This window comes from Hyalella azteca, unplaced genomic scaffold (genome assembly GCF_000764305.2).
Source record: "Hyalella azteca isolate HAZT.00-mixed unplaced genomic scaffold, Hazt_2.0.2 contig11462, whole genome shotgun sequence".
NCBI classification, from domain to species: domain Eukaryota; kingdom Metazoa; phylum Arthropoda; class Malacostraca; order Amphipoda; family Hyalellidae; genus Hyalella; species Hyalella azteca.
This window is the reverse complement of record NW_025941461.1, coordinates 89,618-105,970: the sequence shown is the minus strand read 5'-3', so window position 1 is coordinate 105,970 and position 16,353 is coordinate 89,618. Positions and strand designations below refer to the sequence as shown.

At 37.8% G+C, this 16,353-nt stretch overlaps 1 protein-coding gene across 1 annotated transcript in view; it reads left to right on the top strand.

Moving 5' to 3' along the window:
* LOC125178631 overlaps window positions 1–16,353 on the top strand; it is a 73,317-nt gene that overhangs the window by 27,274 nt on the left and 29,690 nt on the right. The window contains exons 2-5 of the mRNA XM_047882847.1: window positions 1,392–1,421; window positions 2,793–2,892; window positions 10,586–10,703; window positions 11,461–11,584. Coding sequence (XP_047738803.1) covers window positions 1,392–1,421; window positions 2,793–2,892; window positions 10,586–10,703; window positions 11,461–11,584 — 372 coding nt within the window. The remainder of the gene's footprint in view (window positions 1–1,391; window positions 1,422–2,792; window positions 2,893–10,585; window positions 10,704–11,460; window positions 11,585–16,353) is intronic.

The window sequence follows — 16,353 nt, the reverse complement described above, 5'->3', positions numbered from 1 at the left end:
TGGGCGATCTCTCCTGTCTCGGTGAGATAAGAGNTCGTGTTTTGTTTTATGTTGAATATAATTCGTGCTCTTATTTTACGATCAATATAATTCGTGCTATCATTTTACGTGGAATATAATTCGTGTTTTTATTTATTTTGAATATAATTCGTGCAGTTATTTTCCTTTAAATTATAAGCGGTTCTTGCCTTGTGCTATTTAACGTGGATCTCCGTCGCGCACATATGGCCATATGGCCGCCCTGCGTATGCTGGGCCACTAGTTCACATATGGCCGCCATGCGTGTGCTGGGCCGCTAGCTCACATATGGCCGCCATGCGTATGCTGGGCCACAAGCTCACATATGGCCGCCATGCGTATGCTGGGCCACTAGCTCACATATGGCCGCCATGCGTATGCTGGGTCACTAGCTCACATATGGCCGCCATGCGTATGCTGGGCCGCTAGCTCACATATGGCCGCCATGCGTATGCTGGGCCACTAGCTCACATATGGCCGCCATGCGTATGCTGGGCCACTAGCTCACATATGGCCGCCATGCGTATGCTGGGCCACTAGCTCACATATGGCCGCCATGCGTATGCTGGGCCACTAGCTCACATATGGCCGCCATGCGTATGCTGGGCCACTAGCTCACATATGGCCGCCATGCGTATATGCTGGGCCGCTAGCCCACATATGGCCGCTGCAAAGGGCACATCACGAAATCATTGACCGGCAATAATATTGTTCGTTACTTATTACGGTATCCAGAAAGTAACGCTTAGCAGTTTATTTTTTCAAAGTTTCTGATGAAAAAATTTCAGTCGTGTATATTTCGCCTCTGAAATAACATTTTCATTTTTACTTGTGTGGTGCTTTGGTAGACCTAAAGTTAGCTTATATTATTGTAGATTGAACATATAAATATTAAATGCATTAACATTCTCATCACTCGCTGAGATGCTACGACTAAAGAAGGCACTTGTTGTACATAGCAAAATTTTTAAAACGGATATCTTCGTATTCAAATTTCATTTCGAAATTTGAATCTTGCAAAATAACGGGAAAAATTTCATTTCATACTTTATATATTAAAATTTTGTCATACTGTGAAGCTATGTGAGTTAGGTTGTGTGGGCTGAATTGTTTCACCGTTAAACATATGCTGTTCTAAATAACAACTAAAGACGGCATTAAATGTAAATTATACATTGAAGGTTTCAGCAACCTTGAGCAGTTACATGGGATTACAAAAACACGATGATATAAACTAAAACTACCATAATTTTTTGCCGTAGGAGAATTAGTTTCTTGTAAGATCCGAGAAAATTTGGAGTACGCGTTTTGTTGTTCTGTTATCAATTAAGAGGCCACGATTTGATCTAACGCGAGGTTTTTCTTGTTTGCAGTGAAGAGGGCAAACTACGTTGGAATCCAAGGTTAGTACGTAACTGCGTTGGGATTCAAAGTGAATAACTGCCTTTGAATCCAAGGTAAGCAGCTGCGTTGGAATTCAAGGGAAGTAACTGCGTTGGAATTCACGGCAAGTAACTGCGTTGGAATTCACGGCAAGTAACTGCGTTGGAATTCACGGCAAGTAACTGCGTTGGAATTCACGGCAAGTAACTGCGTTGGAATTCACGGCAAGTAACTGCGTTGGAATTCACGGCAAGTAACTGCGTTGGAATTCACGGCAAGTAACTGCGTTGGAATTCACGGCAAGTAACTGCTTTGGAATTCACGGCAAGTAACTGCGTTGGAATTCACGGCAAGTAACTGCGTTGGAATTCACGGCAAGTACGGTCGCCCCACCCCGACCACGAGAGCCGCTGGACCCTAATTTGATCAGCGACGTTTGAGGTCACTTTGGCAATTCCAGACTCACGGAGCGCGGTGCTTCTAAACATTGCCTTCTCTTCGGAACACTCAAACATTATAATTTATAAAGCTATCCTAACTGATATGTCGTTGGTTTATTGAGGCTGGCGACGGAATGTTGGGTTTCACATCTCAATTCATATATATGTGTATTTATAAAGTTTATGTATAAATCTTCTCTATATGAACAGAGCTTGGTATAGGGAGTTATATTCAGCGGCTCTTTGCTGCTTATAACACTGCAACGAGATTATTTGATGCTAGCAAGGCTACCCCATTATGGAAATAGGAATCTAAACTCATTGCAAATAATCTCAGTACGGTAGTTAACTTCAAAAATCTGATAACACATTCGTATTTTATTCAAGCCACTTAACATCGAGGCTAACTTCTTTCATCAGATATGTCATGATCCTCTAAGACTATAAGACGTGTTAGAGGGTTATAGCTTGAGTTGGACTTTGGCAACTAAGATTTTTTTCATTAAGTAAAAAATAATAATTATCTCTGAATAAAGTTTGAATTCGTCCACCTTCAGTATGTGGCAGCTTTTTTGCGCCTGATAGATCAATATGTTCCGTATTTCTGTCGATCTCACCGGCGTCCTTGCACCGTCGACTTGATCGATATATTTAACTCTTGGTAACATTTCTTCATTAATCTTAAATTTAATCTGCTAATAGTAATATCTATCACTGTGATATGTGTAATTCAAATCAAAGCAACATGCGTCATTTACATATACTTGGTATACTAGGTTTTGAGGCGTTATGTGTACTAGGTTTTGATGCATTAGGTGTACTAGGTTTTGAGGTGCTATACGTATGTTTTGAGGTGTAGGTGTTGATGCACTAGATGTACTATGTTTTGAGGCGCTAGATGTACTATAGGTTTTGATGCTTTAAGATTAACTGCTGGTTGTGTTTGAACAGACCAGATCACCAGCTACGTCTCACTCAAGCTCCAGAATGTCAAGTCCACGACGGTGTGCGTCAAGGGCAACGAACCTCGCTGGGAGCAAGACTTCCTCTTGTGAGTGCATCTTCCTATTTCTTTTTTCCCTATTTTACTACGTTATATTACTAATATTTATCAGGTTATATTAATAATATTATATATGGTTATATTAATAGTATTTTATCAGGTTATACTACTAATACTGTTGGGGTCAACGACCCTACTCGGTCAACATGCATGATCGAATATATAAGGTACCTTAGTCATTGAAAGTCTTCAATTAATATCACTTCATTACCATGATTTATCCACTATTGAATAAACATTCTACGTGCTGGCCAAACTGATATTTGCGCGGACAAAAAGACTAAGTGTCGAGCGTCTAGTCTTGAATTTTGAGGCTTACTTACAAGAACAAAATGAATAATAATTATACTTCTCACTTGTAAACTGAGGCAATAAATATACAAATAAAATAACGCAGAACAAATAAATTCTGTACATCGATTCATATCAATTCGAGCCACATATTCTAATTAAATAATACACGTTAGGACCTAACACTACGTACGTACCTCTACAAACAAACAAACAATGAACAAATTTAAAATAATAAATAAATTTCAAATAAAATTACACGCAAGATCATAAAATATACACGAGTTTTCCCTACAATTAATATATATATATATATATCTAATAATATAACGCTGACTGTATATTATGTTTATTAGTTGCACATCAATTTTCAGTATTATTTTTCTAGCAACATGAGTCGGCTTGAACGAGCTATAATCTTATTGATATGACTACTAAATAAAAGCGTATTTACGTTTCCTCACAAACTGGAATTACTGATAAGCTGTCATATTCTAGCTTGAAACTCGTTACTTCATATCTATTGTCATGTCATATTCGAACTAATCACATGCTTCTCCATGTTCAAATTTTATAGTCCCTGTCACTCACAGTTGCTAGAATCACTTCATAAGTCTTTCCATTCGGATCAGTCACTGTAAATGAATCAGTCAATCTCGTATGCACTTGCATCCCTATTTTTTATTAGTCTTTCCCAGATGCCTTAGTTAATTATTTTGTACGGTACCTGTCATTTTGAATTTAAATTTCCGATCGCCGCTGCCATCCGTCTCAGTTATGTATATCGTCGCAAACGGTTCCTATTTTATCTTTCTAATTATTATTCCTATTCTATTGGCGCTGCTATAAATTGTGTGTTTTTTGCGAGTCATTACTGATAAGGGAGTCTGAAATGTGAGGAGAATCTCGTCGAATTGCGCTGGGAATTGTAACAAGACCCTATAGCGAATACGTGCCGATGCAACTAACCCCGACACTTGGAACCCGGACCAACATTCCAGCCTCGGATTCGTCAAGATTTTCGTCAAGTTTTTCGTTGATACCGTGACATGGAATGGCGCTGTGTGAGGTCATCACATTTCTGCGCACGAAATGCATAAATCGCACAGAAATAAAGAACGATAACGAGACGCCTGCGTAAGCAATGCGAAAATTACGCAGAAATAAAGAACGATAATGAGACGCCTGCGTAAGCAACGCGTAAATTACGCAGAAGTGAAGAACGATAATAAGACGCCTGCGTATGCAATGCGTAAATAAAGCAGAAGCGAAGAGCAGTAATTAAACCTCTGCGTACGCAATGCGCAAATTAAGCAGAAGTGAAGAACAATAATGAGACGGGCGCAATGCGTATATTACGCAGAAATTTTGAACGATGATGAGACGCCTATGCGTGCGACGCCTTCACCAAACAATGCTCGCATGCAATGATTGTACATGAAATAAACATGCGCAATACTTTGGTTCTGTGGCACATGACTGACTGAATCAATCTCATTCCATGAGCTCTAAATCGGCTCTCATGTCATAATTACATAACATCTGTTCACGGGCAGCTTGTTTGGCTACAAACACCATAATTTTTTTCCACCTCACCATTTATAACTGATATTGATATATATGATATATTTATAAATATGACATTGATATATTTATAAACATGACATGAACATAGTTTTATGTCCGTGCATGTTTCATTCTCATTATCTCGACACTATATTTGTCTCCTGCCAAATTGTGCAGTCCATCGCAACTTAATGGCTTGCTGTGCTCATAATCTTACGTCCCTTAACTCACCTGGCAAATAACGTTGAAATAACGTTTAATTAACGTTGATTTAACGAATTCAACGTCAGATGTTCGGTAGGAAGTGGCGGTGATGAATGCAAGTGTTTAGAGGCAGCTGCGTGTGAAGTCTGTCTTATTATAATAGCCGTCCTTCTAATTAGACCTGCACACAACCTTGTGCTCAGTCAACCTGTCCTTGTATCGCTGCATTCTTGTGTTTCTACTTCTTTTGCCTACAAATAAAAATGTATTGCTACAACACGCTGCTTAGTAGCATTTGCTATTAAAAGTATTGATTAAATAATGAAATACGAGTTTCCTGCGATGTTAGGAGTGACAAACTACTGCTGAAAGCCGGAAAGATAAATAAAGTAATCTATTATCATACTATAAAGAATTTTTCACAGCTTATAAATTTCTTGTGTACCTTCGAAATATAACATTTCTACTAGGCATTCTTTCGAAATTATATACAAAATAGAAATATTATTTTATATATAAATCATTATATCATTATTTATAATCTATATTGTATAAAATCATTATATATAAAATACTTTATCATATATAATTTACAAAAAATATAATTCAGTACTCACTGCAGTGAGTGACAGAAAGCGCATTTTCTCGTCGACGAAAACGTGAAGTCAAGGACGGACAGACAGACAGACATGGCGAGCACAATAGTGATTTTTTTTTCATAAATGAGAAAATGCGCTAAAAAGGGTGGCCAATTCATGTTGAGTATATATCAGATGTCCAGGCCTCCGCATCTTCCTCAGTCATCCCTTGCTGACAAGCTTACCACGTTGCAAGATTTTTTTTACCTTCATCGTTTATCAGCCTGAGCATTTGAGTTTAATTTTTGCTGTGGCAATTTGATGCGAAAGCGCCTGCCATTTGTGTTGTCCTCATAAGCCAGCAACAAACAAAAGCTTTGCACAGGCGGCAACTGTCGTGGCATTTGTGCCCAGGCTGAAATTCTTGGCTACATTTGGCCCCTAAAATAAAAGAACCTGCAAGGCGGCATCAGCACATTGCTGCCTACTGCTTTAGTGCAGCTCTACTGAGCCTCAGTGAGGCTCTATTGCAGCTCTACTGAGCCTCAGTGAGGCTCTATTGCAGCTCTACTGAGCCTCAGTGAGGCTCTATAGTGCAGCTCTACTGAGCCTCAGTGAGGCTCTAGTGCAGCTCTACTGAGCCTCAGTGAGGCCACAACTGAGCCAGTGTTTAGTCTCAGCTGAACTCAATTGCTGTTGGCTATGCCGACCATTCTTCCCCCCTCCTTAGCTACAATTTGAACCTTGCGTGCATGTGTGGAGTTTTCTGTACATTTCAAAATGCTATAATACGTAAAAAATATTTTGTTGCTTACTGCAAGCTTTTGCTCGCTCTAATGGAGCCCCATAAAAAATTTGGTTTTAAATTTCGCTTCGAGCGAAAATCTCGCCATGCACGCCCACGAGCACTGCCATAAGATAATGCCTATACATCACATGAACCGCCTGGGGTGTTCGCGCCAAAAATATTACTAAAATAATTTAATTTTTTGCATAAATGAATGTATGCCGCGTGGCTGACCGATTTGAATGTCTGATCGGAGATCAACGCTAGACCCAATACCGGCTGGACTGACACACTTTCAAGCTTAATTATCGTGAGGTTTACATATGCGAAATCAGAAATGAAGTGTTTTTGTTAGTCATTTTGATTTAAAACAATTCAATCTGTTTCATAATGTAAAAGAAATGAATAATTAATAATTTTCTCATCAGACCAAAACAGGTGTGATAATACTACATGCGTGACTTACCAACCACATGGAATACAGGATATTAGGGACAAATTTAAATAAACGTCTAGGTTTTTGAACGATAATGTGGAAAAACTGGAAATATATGCATAAAATTAACAATTTTCCTTGTACACTTATAAACTTTTTGTAACATTTTCTCCGATAATGCTTTACAAGGCGGAATTTCAGGACAACTTGAACCCACGTGTAACTTTACTTTTTGAAAATACCGCCGCGGAAAAAGTTACAATAATATTATTAATGATTTCAAAGTTTTACAAAAACTAATGAATTGCAAGAGCTTTGAAGAAATGACGGCATATGAAACATGACCTCTGAATGCATTGAATAAATTACAAATTTGATGTTTATCTCATAGTTGCTTCTAAATAAGTTTAATGTTATTGGGTGCAATTGTTGCCTGGTCGCGGAGAGGGTGACTTGCGTGTTGTTGTATTGAGTTACGAGATGTTATGTTTACAAACCGCTTATTCGAATAGTGCATTGTAGTTATCTACGAATTAATCTTGAATTGAAATATATTAATTATAATTATTTGAATGAGCGCTGGTTTTATTTTTGTTTATTCTGCTTGATTTTATCAAATATTCCTGAAATTTTTTAAATAAAAAGGAGATTATTTTTGAGAGGACAGTTACGTTAACTTCAAGAGGATAGTTACGTCGACTTGAAGAGAAACGCGACGTCTTGAGGTCGTTGTCGAGGAACTGTGACGCCAACTGCAGTGTGGCGCCTATGGCTGCTGCTCGGCTCTTAACATCGCTTTTCTCAATTACTTGCCATTTTAATTTCTCAGTCGTGCTGCCGTGATCGCTTTTATTATCTTCACATATACAGAATTATGTCTTTATTTCCCTATCCTTTAATATCCCCCTACCTTCTCCTTTGAATTGATGTCTGAATATAACGTGTTGTTTTTCAAAAGAACAATCGTTCCAGAATAGCTCGACGAATGCGAAAACTATGGCGTGAGATGGCACATTTTTCCGTTATGAAAATGGGGCGAAAAAATAACTCAACGGTAGTATAATTAACTTACATTTTTGGTGCGAAGCATCAAATTGGATATTGTAATTCTAATTTCTATTAAATTTTTTTATTTATAATTATAATTTCTATTTCTTCTATTCTAATTCACGTTGGATTAACAATACTTACGTCTCACAATGTCGTGAGGTTACCCGACCAATTTCCAGCAGGCGATTCATGGTTTGTTGAAAATCTGTTTATAGAGAAACTTAGACCAACCAACACGTCGGGACATGATAATCTTGGACCAGCACGTCGGGACATGATAGTCTTGGACCAACACGCCGGGCTTTATAGTATTGGACCAACACGTCGGGACATGATAGATCAACGTAGACCAACACGTTTGATAGATAAACGTAGACCAACACGTCGGGACATGATAGATGAACGTAGACCAACACGTCGGGACATGATAGATAAACGTAGACCAACACGTCGGAACATGATAGATAAACGTAGACCAACACATCGGGCATGATAGACAAACGTAGACCAACACGTCGGGACATGATAGATAAACGTAGACCAACACGTCGGGACATGATAGATAAACGTAGACCAACACGTGGTAACGGTGGTATCTTGTGTTGAAGTCAACTCTAGCTCATGGTTGCCCCAATTAAACCCGCAATTAGTGAAGTTTTTTGGCACATTTTTAAGTTTCTTGACACGTTTGCTATATCATTATAGAACTTAGTTAAGATTAATTTTATTATTCATTATTTTTTTACTTTTTATCAGTATGCACAGACAAATTTTTTCAATATTTCTAGGGATTCAAACGGTACCAGAGGTTATTAGTTTAGTTTATAACGTTACTTTTTACATTCTATGATAAGTGTTTTTGTTGTAAATATTTTGTTTCTTTGTGTGTGCGCTTGGAGGTGGTCGATGTAAGAACAAATGTCCTGCATGGTCAGAAAAATAAAAAAATGCCAACCACCGGTGGAGGAAAACCAGCAGATCTAAAAACGGGCGAGGCTTGCATACGTTGCACCATGGCGGTGTGTAATCGCGTCGCCTTGTGCCTGCGACAATCCCACCTTGTGCTGGAATGAGTTACTCTGCCGGAACCATAAACATAGAAACTAGAAGCTGTTCGTTATTCATGATAGTGATTTACTTTCCTGAGATTCAGTAGAGTTGAGATAAATCCACGCCGCTACCCATTGAAAAATATTAACTAACACCTCTACGCTTGACCTTAATTAAGATAGTCTTAGCGCCCTGGCCGAACCAAACTTAGAACTCCTATTATGTGATGTTCTTGTACATTTTATTGTACTTTTTTTACTTTAACTGTTTTTTTAATATTTTTTTAATTAACTTATTTTTTCCTTTCATAATCAACATTCATAATCAATTGTGCGCAATAATCCAGTGTTTCTCCTATTTTTTCGAATAAATTTTTGTTGTGCTACATCATGAAAAAGTATGAACTGCCATCTCCTACCTGCCGCAGTCGCCCATAGAAAAATATTTAATAATCACTTATTAAAATTTTTTCAATACATCACTTGCGACCAGTTTAGATTATTTGATGTGACCATGTTTTGATTTGGATATGATGTCGGGTGTTTTTGAAAATATACGTTTAAAGTTTAGTCACAATTTTACATGCGCACAGCATCTCGTACGTGCTTAAATTTTCACTCATGAATGATGCTTGAAGCGCCTTTGTTATTTCTTGTCTGGCAGCAAGTTATCTTGCTTCTACATGTAAGTTGCTCCGTTATGAAGAATATTTGCACAGGTCATGCATACTGAATCGATAATGCAGGCTTTGTATACTGTACATTCTAGAGTAACTTGAGAGATGCAAATAATGGCGCTTGCTCATGATATTGGCCACGGGCCGGGCGATCGGGCTGCGTTAATTAACCAGAGTTTATTGTTAATAGCTGTAAAATATTAAAGCCAGCATTACAAAATCCTATATTAATTAAGATCAGGAATGTGTGCTACTAAATTGCTTAATTTTACTGCAACGCGATTGGAATTGCAGCCCAGTTTACTCTCCTCGCGTTTCCGGTCTGAATTCTGCTTTAATATTAGACTGTTATTTAGAATGTATGTTGAGGCAGTAAGAAAAATTAGGATTTCAAAAGTTTTACGAGTGTGTATAGCAGAAATGAGTTATTTTGCTTTACAGCGTTTTGATGGCTCACTGAATTTGCTCGTTACCTGCAGCGATCTTGCCTAAATGCTGTCCGTAAATCCTGCCAAATGCAAACATCTCTTCTGATCCTGCGAGAATTTCCTAGCGACTAGCACCTCGAAATGCTGTGGTAAAAAGCATAGCGTCAATAAGACGCGTTATTAGAAAGAATATTTGCCAAAATAACCTCGTTTAAGTGTAAAGACTGGTTTATTTTGATTTATATAGGTCAATGTTATGCATTTTTTTCACTCTGGACAGTTATGTTCTAGAACGGGATTCTAAAATGCCTGCATGCTGTTCATGAAAAAAATAAAAATAAAAAATAATAAAGTAAATAAAAAATGAAATCTTAAGTTTAATAATTAGTCCTAAATTCATTTTCTGTTTAGCCTCAATGTTTTTTTGTAAACATTGCTGTCTGGATATTTGAACACGAGATGTTTGTTTTCGAAACATGACATCGTCGACGCTCTGCGTGATAGTTAAGTTTTACTCTCCTCTCTCTCCTCACTTACTCTAATTATGATTTTAATTAAAGCACCCAGACCTCAGGCTTCTGAGATAATGTTTTTAAGAAAATAATTTTCTTGCAGCGAAACGAACCGCCTTGACACGGGGCTGCTGCTGGAGGTGTGGGAGAAGGGACTTATCTGGGACAAAGCTATTGGCTGCCACTGGATCCCTCTCACTGATGTCCAGTACTCCAATGAGGTGAGGGCCACTGGATCCCTCTCACTGATGTCCAGTACTCCAATGAGGTGAGGATGTGGCTCATACAGGTACGTAATTGTTTATATGCGAGGACTGCATGTAATAAGTAATTTCAGTTTCGAGTTTTGAAATTATTTGGATTTTTTCTATGTTTATCATGAATAATTTAAAGATAAACATGGGGGAAAATCGAAACGGGTAATTACGGCAAATCTGATACGAATAGTGAACTTTTCTTCAACAAATCGGATGAGCCAGGAGAGAGAGCTATGAAAACTGAATTTGTTAATAGCTAGAGAGCTAAAGATGAGAGTTACGAGATTAAGCGCGTGATCCTAAGAGTAGAAAACAAAGAATAAATATCTACAAACTACAAACTAATTTAATGTTCAATACTTTACTATACGTATTTCCCAACACATTCGAATCCAAACACTATCACATGCAATAACTTGACCAGGCTTTGGAGTAAAAATCCTTTATGAGAGGAACTAGTACGGAATCTGAGGCTTAACAAATGGCTTCTAAAAATTTAACGCCCACCTCATCACTGGGCGCGCTTGATCTTCGCGGTCCAATAGCCAGTAGTAGGAAATTTTCAACTGCTATATTACATATTTTATTACATACTGTATTATTTGCCAAAAAGACATGAGACCTGAGTATGTCATGAGTTATACAGAGAAGGATTTCGGTAATTAAAGTGTCTGTATTCACACTTGTACACAAGCGAGGCTGAGTGACGTGTTGTCTACAGAGCGGTGAAGGCACGTCGCTTCGTCTGGACGCCAACGTCGTCCACGAGGACGGCGAGGTTAGAGGGACGAGCGCCCCCACCGCCCACACCCTCGTCGTCGACTGCCGCTTCGAGCTGCCCTGGGGTGAGTACAGGCGACGGCGACACGCGGGTGACGAGCAGGCGACGTGCAGGCGACGTGCAGGCGACGTGTAGGCGACGTGAGGTCGTGCAAACTCCTTGACGTGTTGTCGATCATTGACTTGCTTGGCAATTTTTTGACGTGTAGGCAATTCCTCCGACGTGTCTGGCTGCTTTCTCAAGGTTTCCTATAGTATTTTCTCAGTAACTCTGTCAACATTTGTGGAGCGCCAGAGTTGACTCAACATGCATTACCTGCGCGAGAAATCTGATCCTTATTCACACGTTTCGTCCTTCGTAATAACATAACTGTCTAATGCTATTTCTAAATATGGGTTCTTCGAAATGACTAAAATTTTCGATGTATTGTCAATATATTTCAACAAAAGGTTTCGATATTTTTACTAAATGTTTTGCTACATGCGTTGCCTACTCAATAAGTTTCGATGTATACAAGAAACGAGTGGGCAGAGTGGCCCAGCGGTTCCAGTTCAGAGTACCAAGATTGGCGCAGAGAGGTGCGTGTTCGATCCCACCTCTGTGCACCAGTTTCTGGTCAGAATCGGCAAGGAGGCCGGGCGGTTAAGCACAGCAGAATTGTCACAGTGAGTTACGAGTTCTTGCCCGCAACAAGCTGTGAATGTTCTGCGATGTTAAGAATCGGCGGCAGGCCTACGGCCTAATAAATGCTGAAACCGCTATTAATATTATATTATAATTAAAATAACGTATTAACAAAAGGAATCAGCGCCTTCTTAAAACATTTGGATTCATCCTCAATATTTTTCGTCGCACGAAATAATAAAATGGTCTTATACCATCTCAAAATTTTTCGATGTATGTTAAAACAAAATGCTCAAGACCATTCAAAATTTTTCGATGTACATAGTAACGAAGTGAATCAGTCTGTTCACGAAATACCTTTGCATATTTAAACACTAAGTTCATATACAATTTAATATTCATGCATAGTAAACGCTGAATTTTTCGAGGTTCAATCTTCCCGCTACTGAAATTCTGTGCTAACATGCGCAAATAATTTTTTTCAGAGATATAAATGTAATCAAGTTAGCGCTTAAATGTTAGTGGGACGGCATTGCAATGTTGCACAGCATCCTTTGTTTATTTGATTTATTTTGACGCAATTAGACTAAACGACTTTTCCGTACCTTGCAAACGACTGCCGAGAAGAGGTTTTGGTACAAATGAAATTTAAATTTGTGGCATTATAAACTTAGAACAATAATTGTATGTAAATTCAGAGCAGGACGTTATCTTTAATGAATTTATTTATCGCAGTGAAGTTTTGATTAAGCCTAAGTGACTCGTTCAATAATGTGCAATTACCGGCAATTTCAATTATTTCATTTGAAAAGATTGTTTATGTCATCTATAATCAGTGCAGCTAAATACCACTTGCTTCTGAAGGGAATCGATCTACTTTTCCCTCAGAAAAATATATATAATAAATGAAATAATAATAATAAATGTTAACTGAATTTCTGGTCTTTGATAAGGACCATATTCTCTTGCTGCCCTACGAGTCTAATTATTCATGTGTATCGTAGTCTTATTATGTGTATCGTATTTTATTATGGGAGTCGTAGTCTAATTATGGGAGTCGTAGTCTAATCATTTAAAGGTATTGTAATAGAATAATTATTCATGGTTCTCATAGTCTAATTCTATATGAATTTCCTGACCCTTAATTGTTCTCTTCTACCGCGGCTCTGCAGGCAAGAAAGCTAAAGAACGAGCCAAAAGAAAAGGTAGGCCTGGCTAACCTGTTTGTTGCTAACCTGTTGGTAGCTCCTGAGACCTGTTGATACCCATACCAGCACCTGCTGGGTGCTATTACTTCCATTACAACTCTAGAACCCTCACTACCTCCCTCTCGTACCCTCACTACCTCCCTCTCGTACCCTCACTACCTCCCTCTCGTACCCTCACTACCTCCCTCTCGTACCCTCACTACCTACCTCTCGTACCCTCTCGTACTCTCTTTGCTCTGAAAGGCTGGAAGATGCCGTAGTGTTCGTCTTCCACTGATTTTGTGTTCAACTGGAGTTTAATGCATAGAAGAAACCAACTTAAAAGAAAGGGCATAAAAAAATTAAAAACATTGTTTGAAGCTCACAAATACTAACGCGGAGTAGGGTTGGAATTCTAAATCTGATACTTACCAACCAGACGAAATATTTTGTGCCACCCTTGCACGTTCATCCATGCGTGATCACAGCCACACGTTCATCCAACATGTCGCTTCATGCCTCTTGCTTGGCGTTCACCAGACTTTGCATGCTTACAATAATACTTTACTACATGCCTATAGTACTGAATAATACTTTAATACATGCCTAAAGTACTTAATTTTTTTACTCATGTCATGGAATGCTCAATATCCATGCAATTCCATTACACTTGCCATGGAATGCCCGTTTTACACATAACTTCACAAGTAATGTTGCCTTATTCTTCATATTCGCTTTCTTTTACGCCCATCATACTTGTATACATCTGTGGGCGAGAGATGAGCTTTATTTTCATCTCCGATGTTGTTAATTCTTTAACCTGAAATTCTTTCTAATAAAGTTATTTTCATCTTCCGCTACAGTCATCTCATTTATGTACCAGACGTTTGCTTCTTGCAAAATTTTTTAATTTTTATTGAACACTTATTTTCGGCACACTACTCTGCATTAATAATTACGACTACTAATAATACTCTAATAATATTCTGTCTAATAATAATAATAATAATACCTACTCTACTAATAATACTCTGTCAATAATTACGACTACTAAAATTTTATGAAGTGCGAACAGCGAATTTGTAATGAATTTTTTATAGAAGGCGAGCTTACTCGATTATCAATACCGCTTATTTACACGTAGCCTAGAAATTTACATTTGCAACTAAGCTCAAGCTTTAACTTCGTTATTTACTACTCTTATTCTTAGTATTAAATTAACGTTAACCGCGTTTCACGTAGAACGCGTTGACACGAGACCAGCAAAGGCAGAGAAATCACTCAGAAAAATAAGCGATATTCTGTTCAAATTGTGGTGAAATTTTTTGCCTGTGTGTGTGTCATCTTGACCCAGTTAGGCTCAGTAAATCAGTGCTACGTGTAGAATGTGTGTCACTAATTGGACAACTTGACTCAGTCATTTAACTAAGAGTACAATTAATTTCTTTACCCGCATATTGTCTCGTGCGTCCGCGTTGATGTCTCCAGTCCAAAGCACAGTAAAAATATGAAGTTTTATTAAGTTTCGCTGCTTCTTGTTCGTCTCTTCATATCGTTTCGTTTGTCTTATTGTGCCAGGATTCTATTAATTTTCTCATCGGATCTACTATCTCAACCCAACAATGCGATTTTGTTATCAATTTCATTATCGTAAGCACAATCTTCATACTGTAATGGAGAGCAACGTTGCTTCCAGTTACACCCAGTTCAGTTATTAATTAAACCATCTTCCGGCTTCTATCCATTGAGTTCCATCCAGTTGCTCCTTATTATTAGAACTTTTAGTATTTCATTGCTAAAAAAGGGAAATGGTAAGAAATTTGGCTTATTTTAATTAAATAGTTTCGCTGATAATCAGTTACAAAATATTAAGAAAACAAATAAAATCAAAAGAACGACCAAATTTACGCGAAAGACATTATAACCTAAAAGTCAAAATAAACGAGCAAAGTTCCAGCTTCAATAAGTTTCAAGCTGATAATCCAAAGTCAAAACTAAACTAAATTAAACAAATTACAATTAATAACTTTCTAACTTTCAGCCTCAGGGATTCTACGGAATCCCATTCAGATAAAACTTAGTACGCATGAATTTAAGTTCTGAATGCATAGGATTAATGTGGAGCAATTTCTATAACCATGATGGATAAATTCGTGAATATTCAATTCAAAACGAAATGAACAAAAACTTGAAGTTCGTGACCAAACTGGCGAACGTCGCTTTGCGACAAAAGTAAATCTGAAAGCTACCTTTAGATTTAGTTATTTTACAATCACAAAACGAAAAACTATTATTGACTTCCTGCTCCATGGTAAACTTTAATGATAAATATTTTAAGTTAAAATAGTCGAATTAAATGTCAGCGAAAAGGACGCTTTGAATATAAAGTTGTCTTGTACTCAAGGGGGATATTGGCCAGCAGAAAAATCTCATTCAAACACTGGAAAATATTCGCAAATGTAGAACCAGTTAAGAAGAAGGTCCATGCGACATACCTGCATGCGTCCGAGAACGGATCTCAAATTTTAGGCTCAGCCGTTAGTGCTTTAGATGTAATGATCTTGAAATAGTTGCATGTTTCAAACGGAAACTGTGTCAAAGCATCGCTTGTATTATAATCACTTGAAATGTTGATTCAATTGGTTTTTCGTCACGTAGCACGTTTGCAGGTTTTATTTTTTTACAATAAATTTTAACAGTCCACTGATTATACTTGTATTATTTTTGAAGTTTTGTACTAATGAATGAGCTTGTCTCTAAAACGTTTTCAATGAAAATTTTATGTATTTACTTGACATTCAAAATTCATGTCTCAGTAATGCAGGTGCACAGCCTATTAATTGTATTCTTTTATATGCTAGTTATCTGCATTTAGCAAATCATTGCTGCTTGCTTCACAATATTTTACGATTGATATAACAAAGACACAAGACACGGCAGCCAATAAAACAATTGTACATATACAATGCTAAACTCTTGTCATCTCACAGCATCGTCATCATCAAACAATGAACGTAGATTT